The sequence below is a fragment of the Sciurus carolinensis genome, chromosome 8, assembly GCF_902686445.1.
Source record: "Sciurus carolinensis chromosome 8, mSciCar1.2, whole genome shotgun sequence".
Lineage (NCBI taxonomy): Eukaryota > Metazoa > Chordata > Mammalia > Rodentia > Sciuridae > Sciurus > Sciurus carolinensis.
Window position 1 is genome coordinate 24,821,754 of NC_062220.1, and position 25,449 is coordinate 24,847,202.

General features: G+C 46.0%; 1 protein-coding gene across 3 annotated transcripts; it reads right to left on the minus strand.

The window, feature by feature from the left end:
• Positions 1–429: 429 nt before the first annotated feature.
• Positions 430–24,148, minus strand: Smo (smoothened, frizzled class receptor). Of its 3 annotated transcripts, XM_047562484.1 has the most exons (13): positions 23,242–23,336; positions 15,005–15,008; positions 8,192–8,397; positions 7,338–7,547; positions 6,964–7,136; positions 6,398–6,617; positions 6,180–6,303; positions 4,852–4,944; positions 4,321–4,429; positions 3,507–3,692; positions 2,915–3,063; positions 2,326–2,460; positions 430–1,978 (listed from the first exon to the last, which is right to left on the minus strand). In XM_047562484.1, the coding sequence occupies exons 3-13, from the start codon at positions 8,336–8,338 to the stop codon at positions 1,539–1,541; spliced, it is 1,986 nt and encodes a 661-aa protein (XP_047418440.1). In that variant the 5' UTR covers positions 8,339–8,397; positions 15,005–15,008; positions 23,242–23,336; the 3' UTR covers positions 430–1,538. The 3 variants fall into 3 exon arrangements, with proteins under 3 accessions (XP_047418440.1, XP_047418439.1, XP_047418441.1); XM_047562483.1 differs by lacking the exon at positions 15,005–15,008 and having other exon boundaries at positions 23,242–24,148; XM_047562485.1 differs by lacking the exons at positions 15,005–15,008; positions 23,242–23,336 and adding an exon at positions 9,074–9,655.
• Positions 24,149–25,449: the final 1,301 nt, after the last annotated feature.

Genomic DNA, 25,449 nt, shown 5'->3' on the forward strand with positions numbered 1-25,449 from the left:
CAGTTGACAGTCTTTGAATTTGGAGGAAGTGAGACTAGCGGGCTTCCCTTGACTTTGAATCCCTTAGACTGGCTCAGGGAGGCATCTTGGATCAGAATGCACCTGGCAAAACAGACATTCCTGGCAGACGGCAGGAAGTCCTGAGGTGGACCCCAGGAGATGCTTGCTTCCGATCATCATTCCAGGGGCGGGCTGCATGCTTGTGCTCTATTATCTTGTGCTTAGTACTCCATGAAGCCACTGTGGACACAGAGGATGCACAACCAAAACAACAAGCTGACATCAGCCCAACCTCTAGCTGTCAGTCAGGACCTCATCAGCCCCAAGCGCTTGGGCTTTCAGAAGGGCCTTAGGAGGGTGTGGAAGACAAGAGATCAGAACCAGGTAAATAGGACAAAACTAGCGTTAAGAAAAAGAAACACACTGGCGTTTATACAAAAACATTTTATTTACTGTTCATATTTCTTCTTCCCATCTCTATCCCCCAACCTAAAACCCAGACAGCTTCTAAGACTTCCAGCTATCTGGGTCTTGAATATGGGGTGCTAGGGACATGGTTGGAGGTTGTGAAAGGTGGGAATCTCCTAACCCACCAGTTGTGGAAGTTGAAAGAAGCTTTCCTGTCTGGCTGAAGCTACAGCAGCTTCCCAGGATAGCCCCTCAAGTCAGAGGATCAATCCCCACTGGATGGTCATGAAGAAGACACAATATGTCTCTCAGGGGCCCAGAGGCTCCCCGTTACTCCTTACCAAGCCAAGGCTCTACAAGCTGAACCAATCTCTCACCAAGAGATGGAGCCCAGTGGCAAGGGGTGTGTGTGTGCGTGTGTGTGTGTGTGTGTGTGTGTGTGTGTGTGTGTGTTGCGCGCTGCAGTTCTGAGTTGTCATCAACAAACAGGAAGCAGGAAGAGGCTGGCCTGGTGGAAATGAGATGGGAAAGGGAACGAAGGGTGCAAAACAGGTGTGTCTGGGGTAGGACTACCTGTTAAGAGAGGTTATGGACCCTGTGGCAGGAGGCACTTCTGGCCCCACGACCACCTAAAGATGAAGCAGGGGGCCCTGTTCCCTGTTAGACAAAGGACAAATGACACAATAAACACTTTTGGTCTGAGAGTGCCAGGAAAGGGCACCTGTTGGCACAGAAAAGGGCAGCCAGCCCCATCTGGAAGACATGGGCATAGCTGCCTCTCGGGCCACCACAATCTACTCTGAGAACTGTCACCCCTGCCTCTGCCACTATTGCCCCATCACAAGCTCTGCTGGGGACTATTGCTGCCTGTCAGACTCCAGCTGGTGGGACAAAAATAAAGACCCTGAGCTCCAGGGCCCTGCCCTTGGGGTGAGACCTACCCATGGAGAAGTCTGGCTCTTTCCCACAGTCCTGCTGCTTTAAGCCAAACCTACAGAACTCTCCTGGGAGGGCACTTGGCCCACAGGTTCTCTGGAAGACGAGATCCTGGGAAAGCGCTCTCAGAAAGCAAGAAGAGCCTTGGAATAGTATTTGTTCCGTTTTCATGTTCCAGGTCCTGCTTTGCAGGCTCAGAAATCTGAGTCTGCATCCATGAGCTCTGCCTCCATCAGGTTGGTGCGGGAGTGAATGGGCCCCAGACCCTGGCGGCGGCCCTGAGCCCAGGCCATGGGGGCTGGGACACTGGGGAGAAATGGATCCTGACGGGGACTGGGCTCTGGGCAGAAGGGGTTGGAGACCAGGGTCCAGGCTCCCTGTCGGCAGGATTCCCCAGACCCCCAGGCCCCTGCAGCCACCAGGCATTTCTGCCGGGGTAGCTGAGGTAGCCGAGGAACAGCACTGGCAGCAGGGGCAGGGGCAGGGGCAGGATGGTGAAGCTCAGGGGCTGGTGTCAGGGGGCACACCTCCTTCTTCCTCTTCCTTCGCTTCTTCTTCCGGCCCAGGCGCTTCTCTAGCTCTGGGGAGATCTCTGCCTCAACTAGCCACAGGTTGGCTTGTTCTTCTGGGGGTACTGTCAGAGGAGAGAGAACACAGCCTGGGGCTCTGCCTCTGTCCTCAACACCCTTCCCTCCCCAGCATCCCTATTATTTGTGTGTGTGTGTGTGTGTGTGTGTGTGGTGCCTGGGATTGATCCAGGGCCTTGCATATGTTAGGCAAGCACTTTATCACTGAGCTACACCCCGAGGCCTGCAGCACCCCTATTCTTGAGCTCTGGACTCCCATTACCTTGGCCCCACACTTCAGATCCTCTGGAGCCTTTTCTTCCTCCTCCCCCTCTGGTAGTTCCTGGTATACCAGGCCCAAGAATCCCCAGCCTCTGTGCCTACCACCTTCGTACAGAAGCCTAAACTTTCATACCTGGAGTTGCCACAGGAGTGACAGACACGTCCTGGGGCAGTATGGCTCCTCTCCGAGCCACCATCTTGGTGACATGCTGGGCCCAGGCAGAGGAGACATCAGCTGAGGGTTCGTTGAGGTCAAAAGCCAAACCCGCTTTGGAGATGGAAAGAAAGATGGAATAATGACTTCCCTCTCGGTGACTCCTTCCTTATCTACACCATTCCCCTGAGCCATTCCCTCCCACTCCAGTGGTCAGAGAAAGGCCAGCCTGTAACTGCAGAGATCTCTACCCATTCAGAATCTGAGGGGGGAGCAGCTTCAGGTCCCCAAAGGGCTTAAACAGAGGTCAGAAACCCAGTCTTGAAACCCTGGCTTACTCTATCCCAGAGAGCAAGTGGAAAAGGCAGAGAAGGGGAGAGGGGGGAACCCTCACAGACCATAAACAGGAAAGAGGGGAAAGAGAGGCCCCCCAGAGGGGGTAAGGCAGACTGGAAAAGAATGAGCGTGTGTGAAGGGATCACAGTCTGTCAAACAATCCAGTGTCCTGGGAGGGAGGGGTTGAGCCCTCGGGGGTTAAGTGGCTTGAGGGAGGACAGGGCCAACTCACCCACAGGCCCGTCGTGGGAGACAGTGTGCATGCTGAAGGACAGCTCCTGGCCTGGGTTCTGCAGCAGCTCCCGCCGCTTGGAGAAGGCCTTGGCAATCATCTTGCTCTTCTTGATCCGTTTGGGCTCATCATCACTCTGCCCAGTCAATCTGAGAGCAGAAAGCGTGGAGAGGGAAGCGAGGAGCTGTTACTTGTCATCAAATCTTGTGAAAGACAGTGTCCAATTCCCTCTAGGTTAGGAAGTTCTGCGGGTCTTAAGTGCCTCAAGGACTCTAAGGAGTAGAGACCTTCCCTGCAAAGAAGTGAACCTAGAACACAGGGCTCCTGTGTACTCTGCTGTCAAGTCACCAACTTTCACCAGATACTACCCACTAGCTCAGTATGTGGCCCAGGCTTATGCCTCAGGTTGCCTAAGGACAGGTGACACCACCAGGGGGCGGTGGTTAGCCACGGAGAAGGCGTCCTCAGGCAGCTCAGTGCAGTGCTCTGGAAAACAGCAGCCCAGGACGGAGAACTGAACAAAGCCTGAAAGTGGGGACTTGGGGCTGCAAGTAAGACAGGAGGAACAGGATGAGCTGGCTGCTGATCCCACCTGCACCAGGTGCGCCTCCAGATGAGCAGCGTGGCCTTGGTCCAGACCCAGGTGCTCATGGCAATGCCAGTGCCAAACATGGCAAACAGGTTGATCTTCTCCACCAGGAGGCTGGGGCGATTCTTGATCTCACAGTCAGGGATGGGCTTCTTGGTGGGCAGCCCAATGGTCACATTGGCCTGGCACCTGTGGTGAGGGATGGTTGACAGGTGAGTCTGAATCTAATGGGTAGGGATTGAGACTATCAATCCAAAGACTTTGGAAATAGTACAGTTCTCATGGTGCTCTTGGGTTGTTTTGTTTGCTTTGGGCTACGGATCAAACCCAGGGCCTCACACGAGTGCTCCATTGCTGAGCTACATCCCCAGTCCTTCACAGTTAAAATTTCCCAGGCTGGAAGCTGGAACCTTTAAGAATGAGCCTAAAGCAGTTCAGCCATGTGTCCACATTAATGGATGTTTTAACTCTTGCTCCTTGAAAATAGCAGGTGCTGCACTTCAGGAAGTTGAGATGACTAACACTCTCCTAATTCATCCTTACTGGTCCACAAAAAATGCACAGGCAAAACTAGCAGGTCATTAACCTGTCAGAGAGAGGTATCCACTGCAGGGCAGAGTTGAACAGGCACTCAAAGGCTCTTTGCCAGGCCTGGCACCGCACAGAGCAGCTGGTATCTTGGGCACTCAGACACCATCAGCCTCATCTGAGGCAGGGACCTGGCAGACTCCTGCTGCACAGCAGAAGGGCTGCTGTCCTTACAGTCAGGGCTCCGGCTCCCACCACAGCCACCTCCAAACCCTGTCCCCACACTCACAGCACGTAGTCCCGGAAGCTGCGTTCCCACTCAGCCTGGTTAAAGAAGTCATAGAAGTGGCAGCTGAAGGTGATGAGCACAAAGCCAAAGGCCAGGAAACCAAAAATGCCTGTGAAGGACAGAGGTATGATGGGACGGTACCGAACAGACGCTGGAGCAGTGTGTGTGTGGGTGTCTGCCCTACTGAGGACTGAAAGGCAAAAGCCTACGGTGAGTTCATGCTGGGCTCGGGTCAAGAACTATATTCTCCAAAACAAAGCAGGAAGGCCCTTGAGGCAAAGGTAGGAGGGCTCACATGGGAGGGAAGTGGGCACACGGAGCAGTCCTGGCTCAACTTGCTTCTCCCTTCTGAGAAGGACTTCTTTTGAGCTACCACCACTACTACCACCTACACACATACACCTTGTCCTTGTCCCATGGTTTCTAACTCGTCCCACTGAATTATTGCACCCTGGAGGTTCCCAAGCCCCAGGAGGGTATAGTGTTGGGCTGGCCAGGACTTCAGACCTAAGGCCCCTGGGGGCCACTCACCCAGGCGCAGCATGGTCTCGTTGATCTTGCTGGCAGCCTTCTCACTCAGCAGCCCTGGGTGGTTGCTCTTGATGGAGAACAGAGTCATGACTCCTGAACAGAAGGGGGACCTCACAAGTTAGCAGGGTGAGGCCACGTTCCTGAGGGGGATGCGTGTGTAGGGGAGGGTCCCAGGGCCTTGGAGTCCTGGGTCGAATTACACCTGTGCGACTTAAGCTTGGAGGACTGGAGACACTGGAGAATGGGAGAACAGCTAGTAGCAATTCTGCCACGGGCTGGAGTGACTGGGGCAGCATCCAGACAGCAGAGGGGAGAAAGAGGGGCTCCCGATCCTGACCCAAATGCCAGGTCAAAGTTTTCTGATGGAAAAGGCATAAAACAAACTCAAGAACAGCACTGTTCAAGAGAAATATGCTGTGGACACACATATAATCTTAAAATTTCTAGCTAGTATATTTTAAAAGACAACTAATTTCAATGTAGTTTATAAATGTAATCTATCCAAAATATAACCACTCCAACATATAATCCATATAACAAATCATTAACAGTTATTTTCCTTTTTTTGGTGCTTTTTCTTTGAAATGGAGCATGTATTTTACACGGATAACACGTCTCAATCTGGACTAGCTGCCATGCAGGTGGCTAGGGGCTACTGTACAGGATGGCACAGAGATGAGACATAAATCAGAGGCACAGACACTGCCAGAAAGGGAGGAAAGAAGGCGGAACAGAAGGCTGACGGTTCAGTGGGAGGAAACTGAAACTGACAAAACCCAACAAAAATAAGCTAGATACAGAGGCTTGCTGTGGGGTGGCAGATTGAGACAGGGAAGTTAGGGACGAGTAAATCTGTGCATGTTGTGAAAACTATGTGTGTGTTGGGGGTAGGAAGACGATGGAAACCAAACTCCAAAAGGCTGGCAGTATAAAATTAAAGACAGCACACACAACCAATGGCCACAAGTGGATCCACGTGGACAGAGTGGATTACCCAGGCTGGTCATCAGACAGATGCACCCTGCCAAGGGGAAACAGGGGCTGGACTCCAGCCCAAGTTCTACTCAATAAGCCGTGGGCCCTGGTCAGGGCTCTGGAGGAAGGCGTACATTTTTCTGGCCAACACAAAGGCGCTGTCCCATAACAAGAGCTCATGATACTACACCTGCATAAAGGTCACCTTTTTCTACACTGTGCCAAGAACTGGTATGAGTTAGCTGCAGCCTTAGTGTGCAGGTAGCAGAGCTGGTGGCCCTTGTTCCTACTTCCACAAAGCAGGCATTCAGCACACGTGTTGCCCCATGGGTCCTGGCCTGGTCCTCACTCACCTCGGATGAGGAAGTAGCCTCCCACAATGAGCACCAAGCCAATTGGGGCCAGGACAAAGCCAGCACGGTATCGGTAGTTCTTGTAGCCCACAAAACAGATGCCGCTCACGGAGTCCCCATCCACCTGCAGCAGGAAAGTGGGGGAGGGACAGTCGGTTACTGGTTGCCTCTCCCAAGACTAACCCACTCAGGTTGCCAGCTCCCACCAGTCACTATACCTGGGCCACAGCAAGGATCGCCACAGTGAGGACAAAGGGGAGTGACCACGTGAGCAGGTGGAAGTAGGAGGTCTTGCCTGAGAGTGGTTGGTAGGTGGTGCCCAGGGCTTTGAAGGAGGTGTGCCAGGCATAGGTGAGAACCACAAACCAGACCACGCCAGCCATCAGGGCATAGTATACAATGACGAAAATGATGACGCAGGACAGGGTCTCGTTGGAGCTGTGCAGATATGTGGGTGTCACTTGGGAAGGTCAGTTTGTACTCCCTCTACCACTTCTCCACCCTGTCCCCAATTCCTGGGCTGCTAAGGTCTAGAGGGCTCTTGGAGCATGAGGACAAGACCCCAGTCACATATGAAGAGGTTCCAGAAGATGCCACTTTGAACAGATGCCAACAATCCAGGTTCTGAGGCAGAAGTCAAGGTCAACATAGAGACCAAGGGTGAATCTAGAGAGCTGAATCCTTCCCTGAAATCCCACTTTCAGTACAACCTGTCCCTTTTGTGGGAAGTGCTCACTACAGTTTTCCTCCACTGCCCTGCCCTCTGGGTCCTCAAGACACTTACGTGGGCTCCCCAAGTCTCATGGTGCCATCTGCTCGGCACACGATCTCCCGGCGGGCACCGTCCATGAACTGGGCCAGCCAGCCAATGCTGCCCACAAAAAAACACGCATTGACGTAGAAGAGAATAACCGCAGGGTAGCGATTGGAGTTCCGCCAGTCAGCCACAAAGGTGGCCTAAAAGAGAGAGTGGCCGTTCTACCAGTGAGAGTTATTCTGCTGCCACAGACGCCCTTATCTGAACCCCATCATGACCCTTCCCGGGAGTGCCCCTCCCCCAGAGCCCAGCCCTGCACTGACAATCGGGCTCTTTTCCTGTTTTCTAGGAGGAGGGACCACCTGCACTCAAAGAGTGTCCTGTCCACCCTCCTGACTGACCAGGGTGAAGAGCGTGCAGAGCCCGGTGACAGCACCGAAGGCCGCGATGTAGCTGTGCATGTCCTGGTGCTCGGCCTCGGTGAACAGCGGATTCTGGCACTGGATCCCGCAGCCCTCCACGTCCTCGTACCAGCTCTTGGGGTTGTCTGTCCGCACCAAGGGTGCTTCACACTGACCAGAACTGTTGAACTTGATGTTCTGCACCTCATTCTGGCACCAGGGAAGGGGAGAAGGCAGTGGCGAGGGGAGAGCAGGTCAGGGAGGAGCCTCTTCTTTGGAAAAAGGTATCAGGGGCAGAGTGCATGGCGTCTGGAGACCCATTTCCAGGACTCAAACAGCCACTCTGTACCTCAGCTTCCTCATCTCTAAGATAGTAGTACCTACCCTATGGTAGAGTTCAGGGGTTAAATTAATAGATGTAACATGCTTATCATGGTATTTGGCATGTACTAAATAATAACTAGTATTATTACTATCAAATTCTTACCATTGTTATCATTTCAAATCTCTCCTTTCCCAAACTTGATCTTACCCCCTTGACTTGGTGTCTCCAGCTGTATGATCAGCTCCCTAAAGACAGTCTCCTCTCATCCATGACTCATGTAAAATCCCTACACCTAACAGAATGGGTGCTCAAAAAAAAAATATTTGCTAAACTTGTTATCTTGGATCAGTAGAGAAACCCTGATAGATTGGTCCAGCAAATGAGTCACAGTTTGGGTTTGTGGCTCACGGCTCCCATGGCTGTAGACTTGAGGTCCCCCAGGGAAAAAGGCTGTGGCTTCCCTGCATCCTGTTGGACCCTTTCCTATGTTAGGTCAGCCATTGCAGATCCTGCCCCCTAGGCAACTCACCGGGCAGCCTTCAGGGAAGTGGTCAGGGGTACAGCGCAGGAAGTCAGGCCAGCCCCGCTCCCGCTCCACAATGGCACAGGGGCCTCGGGTGGCTTGGCAGAGGGTGCGGCTGGGCAGCTCCACGCGGTCATTCTCACACTTGGGCATGTACACTGCACACAGCAGGGGCTGGATCACTGCCCAGCACCGAGGGGCGTTCCGGAGGCCTGGGGAGTGGTGACAGTGTGGGCACACTGCAGTGAAGACCCCTCTTCACGCTGATCCACTGACACAGCTGCACCCCCTGGTCCCCAGGCCTTTGCAGGCCATTACTGCTCAACCTGTCAGGCATGACATACCTCAACAGGACATCAAGACAGGACAATTCTTTGTGCCTCAGGACAGTACCATATATTGCAAGACATTTAGCATCCCTTGACCTTGCCCACTAAATGCCAGCAGAATCCTTAAGTCATTGTGACAACAAAAGATGCCCCCACTCACTCACTACACTCACTCACTCCAGGGGTAGCAACTAGTAGAGCACCTGAGAGGAGTTTCTGGGACACTGTTAATAATCTAGTTCTTGATCTCATACTGGTTGCATGAGAATATTCACCTTGTGAAAATCATGCAGGATCTATGCACTAATCTGTATGTACATTGTAATTCAATTAAAATTTTAAAAACAGCTGCCATTTCCAAATTCCCTGCTAGGGAGTGGCAGTGCCTCTGGTTGAGAACCCCGGAGGGACTACATTTTCAGGGTGTTTTTGAGCCCTTCCACAGAATTCTTCCAGGGCAGGAGGCTGTGGGACTCAACCTCATCCCTCCCAGGGCCCATTCACCAGAACCCAGAATGGTTTTCCCTTACCCAGCCCCGAGAACACTTGTTCTTCTTACCAAGCTGAGGTGAGAGAGAGAAGAGGTGGGGGCTTAAGAAGAGGTAGTCAGAGGAGCCAGGAACTCCAGAGCCAGAGGAGGAAACAGGAGATCAGACGGAGAGAAACAGAGGAGGCTCCATCCAGTGCAGAGGGAGGAAAGATGTCAGCAGACAGAATCAGGCAGTGGTCTCCTGGCAGCCCAGTCCAGCCCAGACCTCTCCCCTGCTTTCCCGAGTAGCTGGCCTCACTCTGCTTTCTGTCCCCTTAGCGGCTCCTGAATCCTTCCTGCTCCAGGAGCTCCAACAAACCAAGCAAGAAGTTGTATTAGGAGAATCTTCTGAGGACATGAGAGTCAGCACGGACAACTGTCACCCTGTCAGGCTGGGGATGGTGGGGACAGGTAACTACCCTTATTAGAGAGAGGTGACAGAGTTGAAGGGTAAGGAGCACTGGCACTGCAAATTAGCCTGGCTCCAAATCTTGGTTCCATCATTTCCCAGCTGTGTGAAGCTTGGCAAAGTACTTAATCTCCATCTCCAGCATCAGGCTCCTCATCTATAAAATGGGGATGATAGATTTACCTCACAGAACTGTTGTTAAGAGTGAGAGACAGCATGTTAAACGTGCTTGACACAATGCCTGTCAGGTAGTAAGCACTCATGAAGGGCTGTTTTTACTAGTCTGAGGCCTCTGACTGCTCACAGGTCAGTCTACAAGCAAGTTCCTGCCAGTTATGAAGCAATATCCTAAGGCAAATGTTCCCAACTGATTCAAATCAGAATCACCTGCAGAACCTTGTCACCTAGATGGAGACCCAGTCCCAGAAATTCTGAACAGGTGGGTTTGGGTTGAAAACAGAGCAATGAGTACCAGGGACAGGGTGGGGGGAGGGAGCAGCAGGAGAGAACACAGATGTTCAAGGTATGAGGGGGCTACATGCTCACCATCCCACCATGAGGTGAAAATATCATAAATGGAAAATGCATTTTTCTTTTCTTCCCACTTCCCTTTTCTTTCTTTCTTTCTTTTTTTTTTTCCAGTGCTAGGGTATTATCACTGAGCTACATCCCCAACTCCTTTTATTTTTATTCTAAAATAGGGTCTCACTCAAACTCGTGATCCTCCTGCCTCCACCTCCTGAGTAGCCAGGATCATAGGTTTGGGCCACCACTCTGGGCTGGAAAATGCATCTAAAACACTTAAACAACTGAGCAACCCAGTTTAGCCACACAGTGCACCATGGAGCATCAGGGGTTTCCTTCATGATCACACAGCTGACCGGGAGCTGCATTCTACCCAGCATCTGGAGAGAGGATAGGGCTGCACGTCGCGAGCCCAGGAAAAGATCCAATTCAAAATTCCAGGTACGGGGCTGGGGAGATAGCTCAGTTGGTAGAGTGCTTTGCCCTGCAAGCACAAGGCCCTGAGTTCAATCCCCAGCACCGCAAAAAAAAAAAAAAAAAAAAAAAAAAAAAAATTCCAGATATGATTTCTACTGAATGTCATTGCTTTGCATCATTCTGAAAATGAAAAACTGTAAGTCGAACCACTGTAAATCAGGGTGATGGAACTGTTCTCTATCTTAAATATGGTGACTAAGATTATACAACTCTGCATTTGTCTAAACTCATAGAACTGCACACACACACAAAAAAAAACAGCTAGTTTTATTGACTGTTTATTAAACAATACATTTACGCTGGTTGCAGTGGCACATGCCTATAAACTCAGCTAATCCAGAGGCTAAGGAAGGAGGAGGAAGGATCCAAAGTTCAAGCCCATTGTATGAATTCATTACATGTCAAGTTTGAATACCTGGTTTTCTCCCATGTTGTGGCTGCCTATTTAATCAGTGTTATAAAGATCGAATTATAAATTTAAAAAAAAATAAAGTTCAAGCCAGCCTAGGCAGCTTAGTGAGATTCTGTCTCAAAATGAACTTCCAAATAAATTTTAAAAAGGGTTGAAAATGTAGCTACCTGGAAAGTGCAAGGCCCTGAGTTCAATTCCCAGCACCCAAAAAAAAAAAAACTCTCTAGGGAAAAGATAGATTATTAAAGGACAATTGAGGAGTCATCTAGGGAAAAATAGATTCTTCTTCTCATTTCTTGCATCAAAGAAAGTTCCAGATAGATCAAAAATACATTTAAAATAAATCGAAGTACTAGAAGAGGAGATGGGAAATGTTTTTGTAGGCCTCAGAGTGAGGAAGGCCTTTTGAAGTATGACACAAAACCCAGAAGCCATGAAATAAGTTTAAAGAAAAGAGCTTCAGAAAAATAGGTGCATTCGGTAGGATAAAACACAAATAAAATCATAAGAAGAGCCACACACTGAAAAAATATATTTCGAGTACATATCACAGGTAACGAGTTAATCTCCTTACATGCATACAGAGCTTCCAAATCAGTAAGAAATGCATACTCCAATAGAATTATGGGCAAAAGACAAATAAAATAGATCATACAGAGAAAACACAAATGGCCTTCAAAAACATAAAGAGATGCTCAGCCTCTTAATAAAATAAATGCAAAATAAAACCATAGTAAGATGTAACATTTTAACCTTTAGATTAATAAAGCTTAAAACATTTGAAAATACTGTATTGTCAAGAGTATGGGGGACACTGGCACTTCTATATGTTGTTGATAGGAATAAAAATTAGTAAACCCCTGTGGAGACCATTTAGCATTATCTATCAAGATTTTATACTACCAATTCTACTTCACATTTTCCCAAAGATAATATATAAGATTATTCATTGCAGCATTGTTTATAATAGCAGAAGAGTAGAAACAGCTTGCCTCCATACCCATAAACAGAAGACCAGCTAAATAAAATAACACATCAGGGACTGAGGGTGTAACCAGTGATAGAGCAAATGTTTAGCATGTGTGAAGGTTCAAGCCCAGGAACCAAAAAATCCCAAAAATACCAAAAAACAAATCAATGTAATAGAACACTATTCAGGGTTGAATTACATGCATTGAAAAGGAATGATATCCAATATACTGTTTTTTTTTAGAGTGACTTTATTTTGTATTTTTAAAAAAATGTTTGTAGTTGTAGATGGACACATGTCTTTATTTTATTATTTATGTGGTGCTGATGATCAAACCCAGTGCCCCAAGCATGTGAGGCAAGCGCTGTACACAGAGCCACAAGTCCAGCCTCTCCAATATGCTTTTAATTTCTGTATTTTTGGGCAATGCTAAGGTGTCTACAGGGCCTGGTGCATGCTAGGCCAGCATTCTACCATCTGAGCTATATCCCCCATCCATAGATCTTATAAAGCACTTAGCATAGATCCTCGAAAACAGCACTTAACAAATGGTAATTTTTTTTTTTTTTTTTTTTTTTTTTCTTCAGGGCTAGGGCTCGGACCCCAGGCCTGGTCTGGAGCATGCTAGGCAAGCACTCTACCACTGAGCTGCATCCACAGCTCCAATATGATTGTTAAATGGACAGTTGAGTGAAGAACAGTCCCCACAGCATGATACCTGTTGGTACTGAAGAGACTAAGGCCACATCTACATCTGGACATACGTCAGACGTGAGGACACACAAAGAGGACATACAAAAAACTAGTGTTGAGGTTTGTCTGTGGGAAAGGAAAATGGGTAACTAGAAGCAAAAATGGGACTTAACTTTTGTTCTTTTTGAATTTGTACCATGTGCATGTGCTACCTATTCTTTAAAAGCAATTAAGCTTAAAAGAAAAGAAAGAAATATAGAGGGCTGGGCGTGTAGCTCAGCAGTAGAGCACTTGCCTGGCATGCGCCAGCTCCTGGGTTAGGTCTCTAGCACTCCAAAAAATAAAGATAATAAACAAACAAACATATGTGTATATATGCATATATACATACATATAAACACATACACACACACACACAACTAGAATGAGGGGAAGCTGTGCAGAGGAGGGGAGGTATCAAAACTGGAAAGAGGACAAACGGGGACATCAGCTATATCTGTCTGTATTGTTTTCTTTCTTTAATTTTAATTTTATTTTATTCTTTTTGGTAGTGGGGGTTGAACCCAGGAATGCTCTACCACTGAGCTACATGCCAATCCTTTTTATTTTTTATTTTGAGACAGGGTCCTGCTAAGTTGCCTAGGTTGAACTTGAACTTGGAATTGTTGTGCCTCAGCCTACTGAGTAGCTTAGAACCAAAGTGCACCACTGCACCTGATTTATTTCTTTTATCTTACATGAAAAAACAACAGAAGAAAAATAAAAACACAAGTGTCATAACACTAGTCTTTGTACATTTTTATGGTCACAGCCTTTAAAAATAGCATTTACCACAAATGGAACTAGATTTTTAAAGACTTTTTATGTGATTTCAGATTATCAAAGTTGAGAACCACAGCTCTAAGGTTGGTTTAACATTAGAAAATTCAATCAATGCAATTTACTACATAAACAGGTTAAAGGAGAAAAAATTATATGATAATCTTCATTAACAGAAGATAGAAAAGATAATAAAATTCAACATGATAAAGTAACTGGCAAATTAGGATAAAAGATAGAAGCTATCTTTTTGTTTGTTTGTTTGTTTTTATACTAGGGATTGAACTATGGAGCTACACCTCCAGCCTCTTTTATTTTTTATTTTGAGACAGGGTCTCGCTAAGTTGCTTAGGGCCTTGCTAATAAGTTGCTGAGGCTGGTCTCAAACTTGTGATCCTCCTGCCTCAGCCTTCTGCGTTGCTGGGATTACAGGCATGGGCCACTGTGCCTGGCTAGAAGAAAGCTTTCTTAATTTGATAAAGTGTAATGATTTGTAAGAAACCGACACCAAACATCAAACTTATTGGTGAAAGGTGGAAAATCTTTCTCTTTGGAAATAAAAAATGCAAATAATGAAGGATGCTGTTACTATTACCATTTCTTTTTTTTTTTTTTGGGTGCTGGGGATCGAACCCAGGGCCTTGTGCTTACAAGGCAAGTACTCCACCGACTGAGCTACCTCCCCAGCCCCTACTATTACCATTTCTATGTAACAATGTACTGGAGGTCTGGAGTAGAGCAATAGAGAGAAATAAAAGATATACATCTTGAAAAAAGAAGAAACAAAAGTCATTCACAAATGATTTGACTACACGTGTGAAAAAATTCGGCAAGTTTACTGGATTCAAAAACAAGGGTGTTTCTTTTTTTTAAAGTGTTTTTCTTTATGTCAACAACAAACACAAATAAATGTTAAATAAATACATGAATAATTAAATAAATGAACAAATAAATAAATGCAATAAATGTTAAATGCATCATTTGCAATAGCATAAAAAATAGCAAGTATCTAGGAATAAATCTAATGAATGATATTTAAGAACTCTACAGAAAACTATAAAAATATTAAGAAAATGAAATATCAAATAGAAATACAAATATTCAAAGATTGGAAGACACTAAAGTAAATAGATCTATTTAAAAGAATTTCAAATTAATCTACACATTCAATGCAATCTCAATCAAAATCACCAACCTGTATTTATATATTACAACACAAAGGACCAAGAACAGCCCAGACTCTCCACTAGACACGGGTATATTATAAAATAGAGGTTCTTAGCTTGTGGTTCACCAAGAATTCTTGGAACAAATTCAGGAGTCCATGAACTTGGATGGGAAAAAAATACACCTAACTAAAATTCAGCCCTGCCTTTACTATGAATATAAGCAATATACCACAATAATGTTCAGCACTACTGCAGCTTTATCAAAATGGCATCAGATATTTTCATCATAGATATCTCTAAATCTTGTCAATTCCATCACCATTTGGACATTATGGTGAGCATTATACCTGTACTACTTCTTATTTAGCTAATAAAGAAGCACACATGTGTTAGACCATAAACTTATTTCTTTATATTCAATTCTTTTTTCTTTTTGGTGCTGGGAATTGAACCCAGGGCCTCACACACGGGGCACGCATTCTACCACCAAGCTACACCTCCATCCTGTACTTTGGTATAATTCCTTTCCTTTATGACCCTATAGACTTTTAAAATTTATTTTTAAAATTGTAACTGATACACAGAAACATGAAAGTTGTACCTATTAATGGGGTACCATGTAATGTTTGACACATGTACACACTGCATCATGTTTAAATCAGGTTCAAACATTCACCATTTCTTTGTGGTAAAAGCTTTCAAAATCCTTTCTTCTAGCTTCTTAAGATACACAGTACCTAAGTGTGACCTGTAGTCACCACACTGTGCGATAGATAGCACCCCAGAGCTTCTTGCTCCTGTCTTAACTGTAGTGTCTGTTCATCAACCTTTCCTCCTCCTGACCTCCCTCCCTACTACTGTCCCCAGCACCTTTTGTAACCACCATTCTACTCTTTTAACTTCTAGGAGATGAACTATTTTTAGGCTTCACAAATGAGTGAGATCATGCACACTTGACTTATTTTATTTAACATGTGATCTCTAGTTCCCTCCACGTTGTCCCAAGTGACAGGGTTTTATTATTTTTCATAGCTGAAGAGTAGTCCACTATGCATATGTACCACATTTTCTTTATTCATCAGTCTCTTTTTTAAAAATATTTTTTATTTACACGCAGTGCTGAGGATCAAACCCAGGGCCTCACACATGCCAGGCAGGCACTCCACCACTGAGTCACAACTCCAGCCCCATATCCATCCATCTCTTAAAGGACACGTACATTATTTCCATTTCTTGGCTATTGTGAATAGTACTGTAATAAAACAGGGAAGTGCAGAAGTCTTCATTTCACTGACTTCATTTCCTTTGGATACATACCCAGTAATGGGATTGCTAGGTCACACAGCAATTCTATTTTTAATTGTTGGAGGCACTTCCATATGTTCCATAGTAGCTTTGTTAACTGCATTCCCATCAACAGTATGCGAGTGCTCCCCTTCCTCCATATCCTCTTCAGCATCTGCTCTCTTTGGCATTTTTGATATTAGCCATTCTTACTGGGGTGAGGTGATATCTCATTGGGATTTTGACTTGCATTTCCCTGACAGTGTTGAACATTTTATGTACCTGTTGGCCATTTGTGTGACGTCTTTAAAAAAAAAAAAAAAAAAAAAGTCTGTTTGAATCTTTTGCTTGCTTTTCAACTGGGATTTTTTTTTTTCTATTGAGCTTGAGCTTTTGAAGTTCCTTATATATTCTACATATATGATCCTATATACTTTTTTAATCCAATGTCTTTTACTTTATGAATTTAAAAATACTATGTTAAGAAGGAATGTTTAAGTTTTACCAGACTGCCAAAGAAGTCTATGCCTCAAAGAAGATGAAGAACCATGATATAAAGATAAGGTAATTAAGATACTATGATACTGGCAAGTAATAGACAGACATATGGAACACAATAAAGACCTCAGGAAAAAAAAGAGAGAGAGAGAGAGAGAGTGTGTGTGTGTGTGTGTGATTTGTGGCAGAGTATAGGGGAAAAGAGAGATTCCTTTTTTAAAATTTTTATCTATTTATTTATTTATTGCAGCACTGGGGATTGAATCAAGGGTCTTGCTCATGCTAGGCAAGTGCTCTACCACTGTGCTACATCCCCAGTCCTTTTTTCATTTTTTAATTCTCAGACAGATCAACTATCTAGGCTGGTCTCAAACTTGTAGTCCTCCTGTCCCTTCCAAGTAACTGGGATTACAGATGTTCACCGGAACATCTAGCTAAAAGATATTCTTTTTAAGAAATTCTGTTGTGGGCTGGGGAGATAGCTCAGTTGGTAGAGTGCCTGCCTTGCAAGCACAAGGCCCTGGGTTCAATCCCCAACACTGCAAAAAAAAAAATGCTGTTGAAACAATAAATATAGAACTAGAATTCACAAAAATCAACTCCAGGTGAGTTACATACCTAAAATGACAGGAAAATCTATTCTGGAAGATAATGTCATAGAATAAATTTATGACTTGGCAGGAAAATATTTTTCTAAAAAAGCACTAATTATAAAAGTTTGATGAATGACTACACTAAAGAACTTCTATTCAACAGAAGATGCAAAGAAAACAAGAAGGCAAACCACAGGAGAGTTTTTTAACACATATAACCAGTAAAGGGCTTATATCTAGTATATATAAAGAACTCCCACAAATCTTGCAAAAATGGCAGCCCTGTAGAAAACAGGCCAAAGATTTAAACAGATTCTTCACAAAAGAAGAAATCCAAAAGCTGGGCATGGTGACGAACATCTGTAATCCCAGCTACTCAAGAGGCTGAGACAGGAGGATCACAAGTTTGAGGCCAGCCTCAGCAACTTAGTGAAAACCTGTCTCAACATAGAAAGAATGTAGCTCAGTGGTAGAACATTACTTGGTTCAATCTCCAGTACCACAAAAATAAACAAATAAGTAAATAAAATAAGAAGAAATCCAAATGGAGGATAAACATTTGCAAAGATGCTTAACCTTACTAGTAATCAGAGAAATGCAAATTAAAACCACGGGGTTGGGGACGTAGTGCTTACCTAGCATGTGCAAGGCCCTGGGTTTGATACCCATCACCACCACAAAAAAATTAACATAATAAATATATACCACATTATGTGCACTAGACTGGGAAAAATTTAAAAGGCTGATAATACCAAGTGTTGGTTAATGATGACATTTTACATGGCTAGCAGGAGTATAAATTGGTACAAGGACTTTGAAAAACATTTTAGTACAAGATGAAGGTACGTATGCTTTATTATCCAGTAATTCCACTCGTTAAGAATGTACTTGGCACACGGAAAACAAAAGGAAATCAGGGCAAGATGATTTTTCCCTGTTAGTTTTAAAATTTTACTTTTTGGCAACCACACACTCACACACACACACACAAAAGAATGAACTTGGAGGGTTGGGGTTGAGGCTCAGTGGTAGAGCACTTGCCTAGCATGTGTGAGGCACTGGGTTCAATACTCAGCACTGCATATAAATAAATAAAATAAAGGTCTGTTGACAACTAAAAAAAAAAATGTACTTGGAAAAAAATTGTGCCAAGGTACATCAGGATATACATGAGAATACCCACAGCAATATTATTCGCAGTGGGCAAAAACTGGCAACAACTTAAATACTTAACAACAAAAAAATGGATAAACAAATTGTAGTGTTTCATATGATGGACTACTACTCAGCAATGAAAAAAGCTGCAATAACACGGATACCTTTTACCAAATAAAGGACTATAAAGGAAGTGAGACAGAAAAGAATACTTGCAGTATGACTGTATGTATTCAAACACATGCAAAACTGTTTAAGGATTCCAAAACTAGGGGTAAAACTGTACAGGGAAAAAAAAAAAAAAAGAATCAAAAACATAAAGATAGTGGATCCTTCTGGAGGAGGGGGAAAGGGATGTGACTGGGCAAAGTTCTCTACCCAGGTATCGATTTATAACTGGTATTCAGGTCCTTCATGTTTTATGCTCCTTTCTTTGGACCAAGTATATTCCACATTTAAAAAGTTAAATGTAAAGCAAAGATGAAAACTTGGGCCTGTTTTTCTGTATTTTTATATGTGTGTGTGTGTGTATAGATACAAACATACATATACATATATACATATATATTTGGGAAAGTATATATAATATTTATTTATTTATAAATAGTTTATTACCTGCAATTTATTTATTTTGTTTGTAAACTGATTCTGATCATCAACTGGGTTTGGGAACAGCTCTAAGGAAATTCTTCCTGATCTGCCCCTGTAAATTACCCACCATCGGGCTGGGAATATAGCTCGGTTGGTAGAGTGCTTGCCTTGCAAGCACAAGGCCCTGGGTTCAATCCCCAGCACCGCCAAAAAAAAAAAAAAAATTTACCCACCATCACCAACAACATCCATTCACTCCCCTCTCAACTTGAGGTCTAGGAGGCAAATAAGAAATTTCTCCCAGCTTCTCTATTTCTTTCCTGCTGGTTGTGTCCAGATGGGCCACAACCCATGTACACACACAGAGGCAGTCAAGGCAGCTACGTGCTAGCTCTCAGGGACCGACTCCCTTGCCAGTTTCAGGCCTCTCTTTCTTACCCCATTTGCTAAGCCAGATTTGGCCTAAGGTGGACCATGGCCTGGACATTATGTTTGTCTGGTCAGCCTGGAATGCCTGGAAGGAGGCATTTCCAGCTGTAATGGGGAGAGATGCTAAGTGACGGAAGAAGCCCAATTCCGGAGAGATGAGAGACACAGGAGAGACCTGTACTACATACAGACCTAGAAATTAGACCAATCTGAGCTGTAAACTTCTCACTCATGGTATCCTTCCAAAGTCCCAGCAGTGTGGTCAAGGAAGCACACGGTATTCCCCTCTCTACAGCAACTTCTTTCTCCACACCTGCTGGGAATCTCCACGTGGACAGCCAGTGAGCATCCAGAATTCCCATAGCCTAAACCAAACACACACTTTCTTCTTAAACCTACCACTCCACTACTGTTCTCTATCTTAGTGAAAAGGAATGACTTCATTTTCCATCTAAGCCTTAAACCTGAGTCCTCCTTCTCATTCATGGACCACATCCAACTCATCAGCAAGTCCTGTTGGTTCCAACTCTGACACTCTGGGATCTCCCCACCCCTCCATCCTGTTACTCCAGCCCTGACCACCCTCATCTCCCACCTGGAGTGCTTCACCTATGCCCTGATCAAGCAGCCAGGCTCCAGGCTTTCCCTACTCTGGTGGCTTCTTCATATGGCACCCAAACAGATCTTTCTAAAATGCAAATATGGTTGCACCTCTCCCTTGCTTAAAAGCCTTCAATGATTCCTTATCATCCTCTGATAACATCCAAACTTTTTTTTTTTTTTTTTTTTTTTTTTTTTTTTCCGGTGCTGGGGCTGTGAACCCATGGCCTTGTGCTTTCGAGGCAGGCACTCTGCAAACTGAGCTATCTCCCCAGCCCACATCCAAACTTAATAAGGTATATGAACCCCTTTGCTGTCTAATTCTCTGGGTGTTATTTCTTACAATTCTGTTCCTCACCTCTCAACCACTTTGATCCTCCACTTCTACTGCAATTATTATACTTCTTTGTAAATATAAGCCCTCTTACCTCTAAATCTTTGTACATGCTATTTCCTCTTCCTATCCCTTCCTACCCCAACTCAACCCTCCCTTGGTAATTCTAGATTCTTTTTTTTCTCTCCCTCTATCTCTTTTTCTTGTACTGGTGACTGACCCAGGAATGCTCCACAACTGATTTACATCACCAGTGCTTTTTTTTTTTTTTGGTACCAGAGATTGAACCCAGAGGCGCTTAACCACTGAGTCACATCCCCAGTCCTTTTAAAATATTTTATTTAGAGATAGGGTCCCGATGAGTTGCTTGGAGCCTCGCTAAGTTGCCGAGGCTGGCTTTGAACTCGCAATCCTCCCGTCTCAGCCTCCTGAGTCATTGGGATTACAGGTGTGCACTACTGTGCCCAGGTCCTGCTTATATAAGTCATGGGTTAAATATCAGTTCCTCTGGATCTTCCCTTGCTCCCTAAAGCCCTTTATATTTCTTCAGCACCTACAATGTCACAGTACTTTACACATGTATTGCTGAAACCTGTTTAATTATCTATCCTCCCTTTTCTTAATTCGTACATTCGCTTTATTTTAGATCATATCCCTTTTCACATAAATTACAAAAACACAATCCCTCCCTCATCTGCTCTTATTTGTCCTAATGAGAGAAATGTAATTTTATTTACACAAAACTAAAAATAGCTGCATTTACTTGTTAGTCCAAATTTTCAAATAGACTTCTCTTTTAGCACTTGCCTTGAATGAAGCATGATCTCTCTGACCTAGAAAAGGCACTTTAGATAAAATCTGCTGTTATTGATATAAAACACATGCCAGTGGTCGTTAATAGTCTATCCTCCTCTTGATGGTAGAGGGATCATGTCTGCATTCTTCATTTGCTTATGCCTCAGAACTGCCTAAGGAGGTGATAGGCAGCAAACCTCAATATGCGAATGAATGAACAAGTGGTTGCTGAGCCTCTGGGGTAAAAACAGTCTCTATCCTCAACAGTTTATACATGAAAATAATCTAAATCATCTTCATTCTTCACCCACAAAAACACCTGTAAAAGCCAGATAACACTGACCATGTTTAACACCAAATCAAGACCACTAACTCTGGGCAGGACAAACCACTAGCCAGGGGCTCCCAGCTAAGGACCTGGCTATGATTTTCATACATGGCTCGGGTTCACCCTCCCCATACATGGACCCAGCTTGCACCAATACTTGCTTGTGGTCCTTCTTCACAGAACACAAAGTAGCAAGACCAAAGCAGAAAGAGTGCAACCAAACACACAAGGAACAGGACTGAGCTGAAGGATGGGGGAAGGCAGAGAGAAGAGTAGTAGCCTTGGGCTCAGTGCTAATGCCTCTGCAGGACCCTGCCTGGCCAGTTACTGAGGTTTGAACCTTCACAACAAGCAGATGGTTTTAAGTCATGCACTCTGCTATCAAAACTACTTCTGCTAGCCCAGCAGCTGCTCTCAGGAGTATAGGCTGGAAAGAGGTCCATTCCCTTCCTCCTTGATCAGATGGTAGGCAGTTTTATACATGCATTTAACTTAGGAGATTTCAATCATGGGCCTCTGCAAAATAGAGAAGAGAGAATATCCTTCCGTGGTGTCAGTAAATCAGAACAGGATAAGATTTTAGTGCCAACAGATTTGGATTTTCCATATAGCTGGCTCCTAAACTTAAGTCTTATTTCAGGTAGTACTCAAAAAAACTGTGTTGATCTTTTCGTTACTGTTCCTTTTATTATTCTTTCAGTCTTTTGCACGTATCTAACTTTAAAGACAGTTATATTTCTTATTATACCCATTATTACACAGTGTACCTATATCTATATCTTACATATTTGTGCAAACATATCATAAAAAGTGTATATGCAAAATTACATGGATTTTACACTACAGTTTTTTTTTTTTTTTTTCCAAAGCTCCTGTGGTTACACATGGCTTCTGCCTTATAAGCTGATTTTAGAACCTGACCTCCACACAGGACATAGCTCCACTGTGGGTACTATTCTCCATGTTCTTCCAGCATCTGCACCAAGCCAGAAACTTTGTGGCCTTGTCCAACATTCAACAAAAGTTGAGAACTCTAGTGGCCAAATTAACAATGACTGGCAGTCTACATATACTACTTCCATTAGCATCCTCACCAGTTTTGGGGGTCAAGTTAAGACATGGTACACTCAGGCCTATCAAAAAAGAAGGTTCTCGGGTCTGCTCCTGGTTCCTAATTTTCTTTTCTTTCAGTCATAGACAGTTTTTAAATCAAACTGGCTAGAAACAGGCATGACAAGGCCAGTTTCTTCCCCAGGGCCCTCTGGACCCCAAGTCCAGAAGAGGAACAGGTGAGGAGATAATCCACTCTACATTGCTAAGGAAGGATCTGTTTGGTTTGGTATGCAGTTTTCAGGCTCTGCCATGATCCCAACCCAAGAAGACTCTGGGGCTTCAAGTGCCAATGAAAGTATCCCAGACTTAAGCCTTGATGAGTCTGAGGATCTAAATTTCTAAAATACACACATATAACTGTTGGAATTGTCTCTTCCTTCTTAGGCCTGGCATGGATCGGAGTTCCCATTTTTTGGATGAGGAAACTTAAATGTCCTGTGAAAGCACGTCAAAATCACAGTCCTCTAGATTTCCTATCTCTTGAATCAAAATCTCCAGATAGTCTGATTACCATTCAATGATTTATCACCAGGGAGCTTCTTTTCCTTCACACATTTCACAAATTTACACCCACCCCTCTCCTCCAAAAGCCTAAATCCCTTTCACCTCCAACCTTTCTTTTTTCTCTCCAACTCCGATTTCTCAGAGGTCTGAACGCCACCTTCAATCTCCAAGGACCCTGCTTCTAAAGTAGATGGAGCATCTCCTCTCCCTAAAAAACGTTCTTTCCTGTGGCTCAGAGCCCCCTCCTCACGGGCCTCTCATCGCTCACCCCCAGTTCTTTGCTCGCCCACTCTGCCTTTTGTGATCATTTTCCTCGCTTTCCCTTTCCCAGCATGTAGGGTCCCCTCCTGCACGTAACCTGCCCCCAAAGTTCCAGACTCACTCCTCCACCTCTCCCGGGTGCGGCCCCCGCCCTCTCAGCAGCTCAGGCCCGAGCCTAGTCTTTCCGCCAGTGCCCCCACCCCACCACCTCAGCCCCAGACCCAGCCCGGCGTGCTTACCCGACCAGAGCACGAGCTTGCCGTGCGCTTCCTCCTGGGAATCCGAGTCCCCGGCCAGCAGCGTGGAGGTGGCCCCGTAAGGCAGAGCCGAGCCTAGGCACACGTTGAAGCGCAGCGGCTCGCAGTGGGCGGCCCGGCCGCAGTGGCTAAGCAGCGGCGGAGGGCCGGTCACGGCCGCGCTCCTTCTCGCGCTCCCGCCAGCGCTCCGCGGCCCAGGCCCGGTCGCGTTCCCGCTCAAGGCCGCCCCCCGGCCCGGGCCCCCCAGCAGCAACAGCAGCAGCCCCAGGAGCGGCAGCTCCGGCCCCAGCGCAGGACGGGCAGCGGCCATGGCCAGACCCGCCAACTCAGCAGAAGCCCCGGCGCTCCCGCTCGCTCCCCAGAGCCCCCCGGCCACACACACAACCCTGGGGGCCGCGGAAGCGGCTCAAGCGACCTGGGCACCCCGTGAGTTCGGGGCCGGCTCTCCCCAGACGCTCAGCGCGCCCCGGCCCCTCGGCGCCCAACTTCGCAAACTTTGGAACCCGGGGCCCATGTTGGGCGGCAGAGGCCCGGGCCGGGATGCACGACTCCCCACTCCCTCGGCTGGCAATCCAAGTTGTCTTCACCCCCGGGAGCCCTCTGGGCCCCCAATCCTCAGCCCCATTCCCTCTCCCACCATTAAAACCAACTCTCGGCCCCACGATGGAGGCCAGGCGCCCGCCGGGGTGCGGGACTACGGCCCTAACTCTATCCCGGGCTCCGCCCCCGCGCCAGCCCGCGGCCCGACCGCCACCTCTGCCCAGCACGCCGCAGCCCCCTGAGTTCTCCCCGCCGACTACCCGGCTCCTTTGTTGCTCTAGCTGGCCCCGCTCTCTGGAATGCACGGGCCTCGCGGAGCCAAGCCCGGCCCCACTCCGCTGAGGCTGGGGGAGGGACTGGGCGAGGGAGAGAAAGGAGGGGAGGAGAGGCTGGAGAGGAGGAGCGCGAGCTCCGGCGTCCCGGGGGCCGCGGCTGGGGAAACTGGTGAACCCCCTATCCCGCCGCCGTGAGCCAGAGTTGGATGCAAGTCGTGGCCCAGAGCTTCAATAAGAGACCTAACGGCACCTCGATTGGCCTGAGGATCGTTTGACTTGATCATTGGCAGAAGAGGACTTTTCTCCTGGATTACTGTGGGAGATGCAGGAGATGCCTGAAGTCAGCAGAGCTTCCTTTCCAACCTGCTCAATACCCCAGCCCCGCCAGTCTTTCAGGCTTTGATTAGAGCTTTCCATTTATCCCAGAGTCCCATGGAGAGGAAACTGGGTTTGGGATCTCCGCTCCTCCAAATCTATCTTGAGACCTGTGTGTGAGATCACCCAGCAACTCACAGCAACTGCCTCGGATACCGTTACCTGTGGGCAGGTGTCTGAAACCCAAAAGTGCCTTGTGAGGTTTGAACTGTGATTTCCACCGAATGGCCGAGACGTTTCTTTGGTTATGTCTAAAGGAAGTCAGTCAACCTTTGATAACTCTTGCTGTTCATCTGCCAGAGAAAGTTTCTGCAGCTCCCTTTCCCACTCCGCTCTTTTTGCTTTCCTCATTCATGCGCCTGGTTTTCAACCACAGCACCGGATTTCACCCTGCGCAGTTTACATCCATAACCAAGGGTCCAGCCAGGAGAACCGACTTATCCTGAGCAACTTTTTCCGTGTTACTGATTGGGCAGCTCACTAGGGAGGTTTTTCTTACCTCTGGAAGCCTAGCTCATGGTCTAGCTGAAGTGGACTATTTCTGTTACCTTTGATCCTTTAAGACCAAATTAGCTAATACACTTAAGCTACCATCTTTAATTGGTACCGAGTTCCAGAGGGAGGAGCAATATAATTCAATTTAGACAGTCTTTTTGAAATCCTAGTATGTACATAATATAGTTATATCCTTGAAAAACTTGAGAATTTGCATTTTACTGTGGAGACAAAGCTGACGCTCTAGAAACACACAGAATCATGGACAAAAGGCAAAAGGCAGGAACCTTCTCTTACTTCCTCTGTATCCACAAAACATCTAGTTCAATTGAATATACCTATTAAGTCATTCAGTTAGCTGCCAAAATGGGGTCTACAGTGAGTATGCTATAGGAACTTAGAGCAGATAGATCAGTGGATAGAAATGGAGTAGGTAAGATTTGAACCCAGGATTGAAGTGTAACTAGGAGGAGGAGACCTGGGTACTATGTGTGGGGGAAACTTT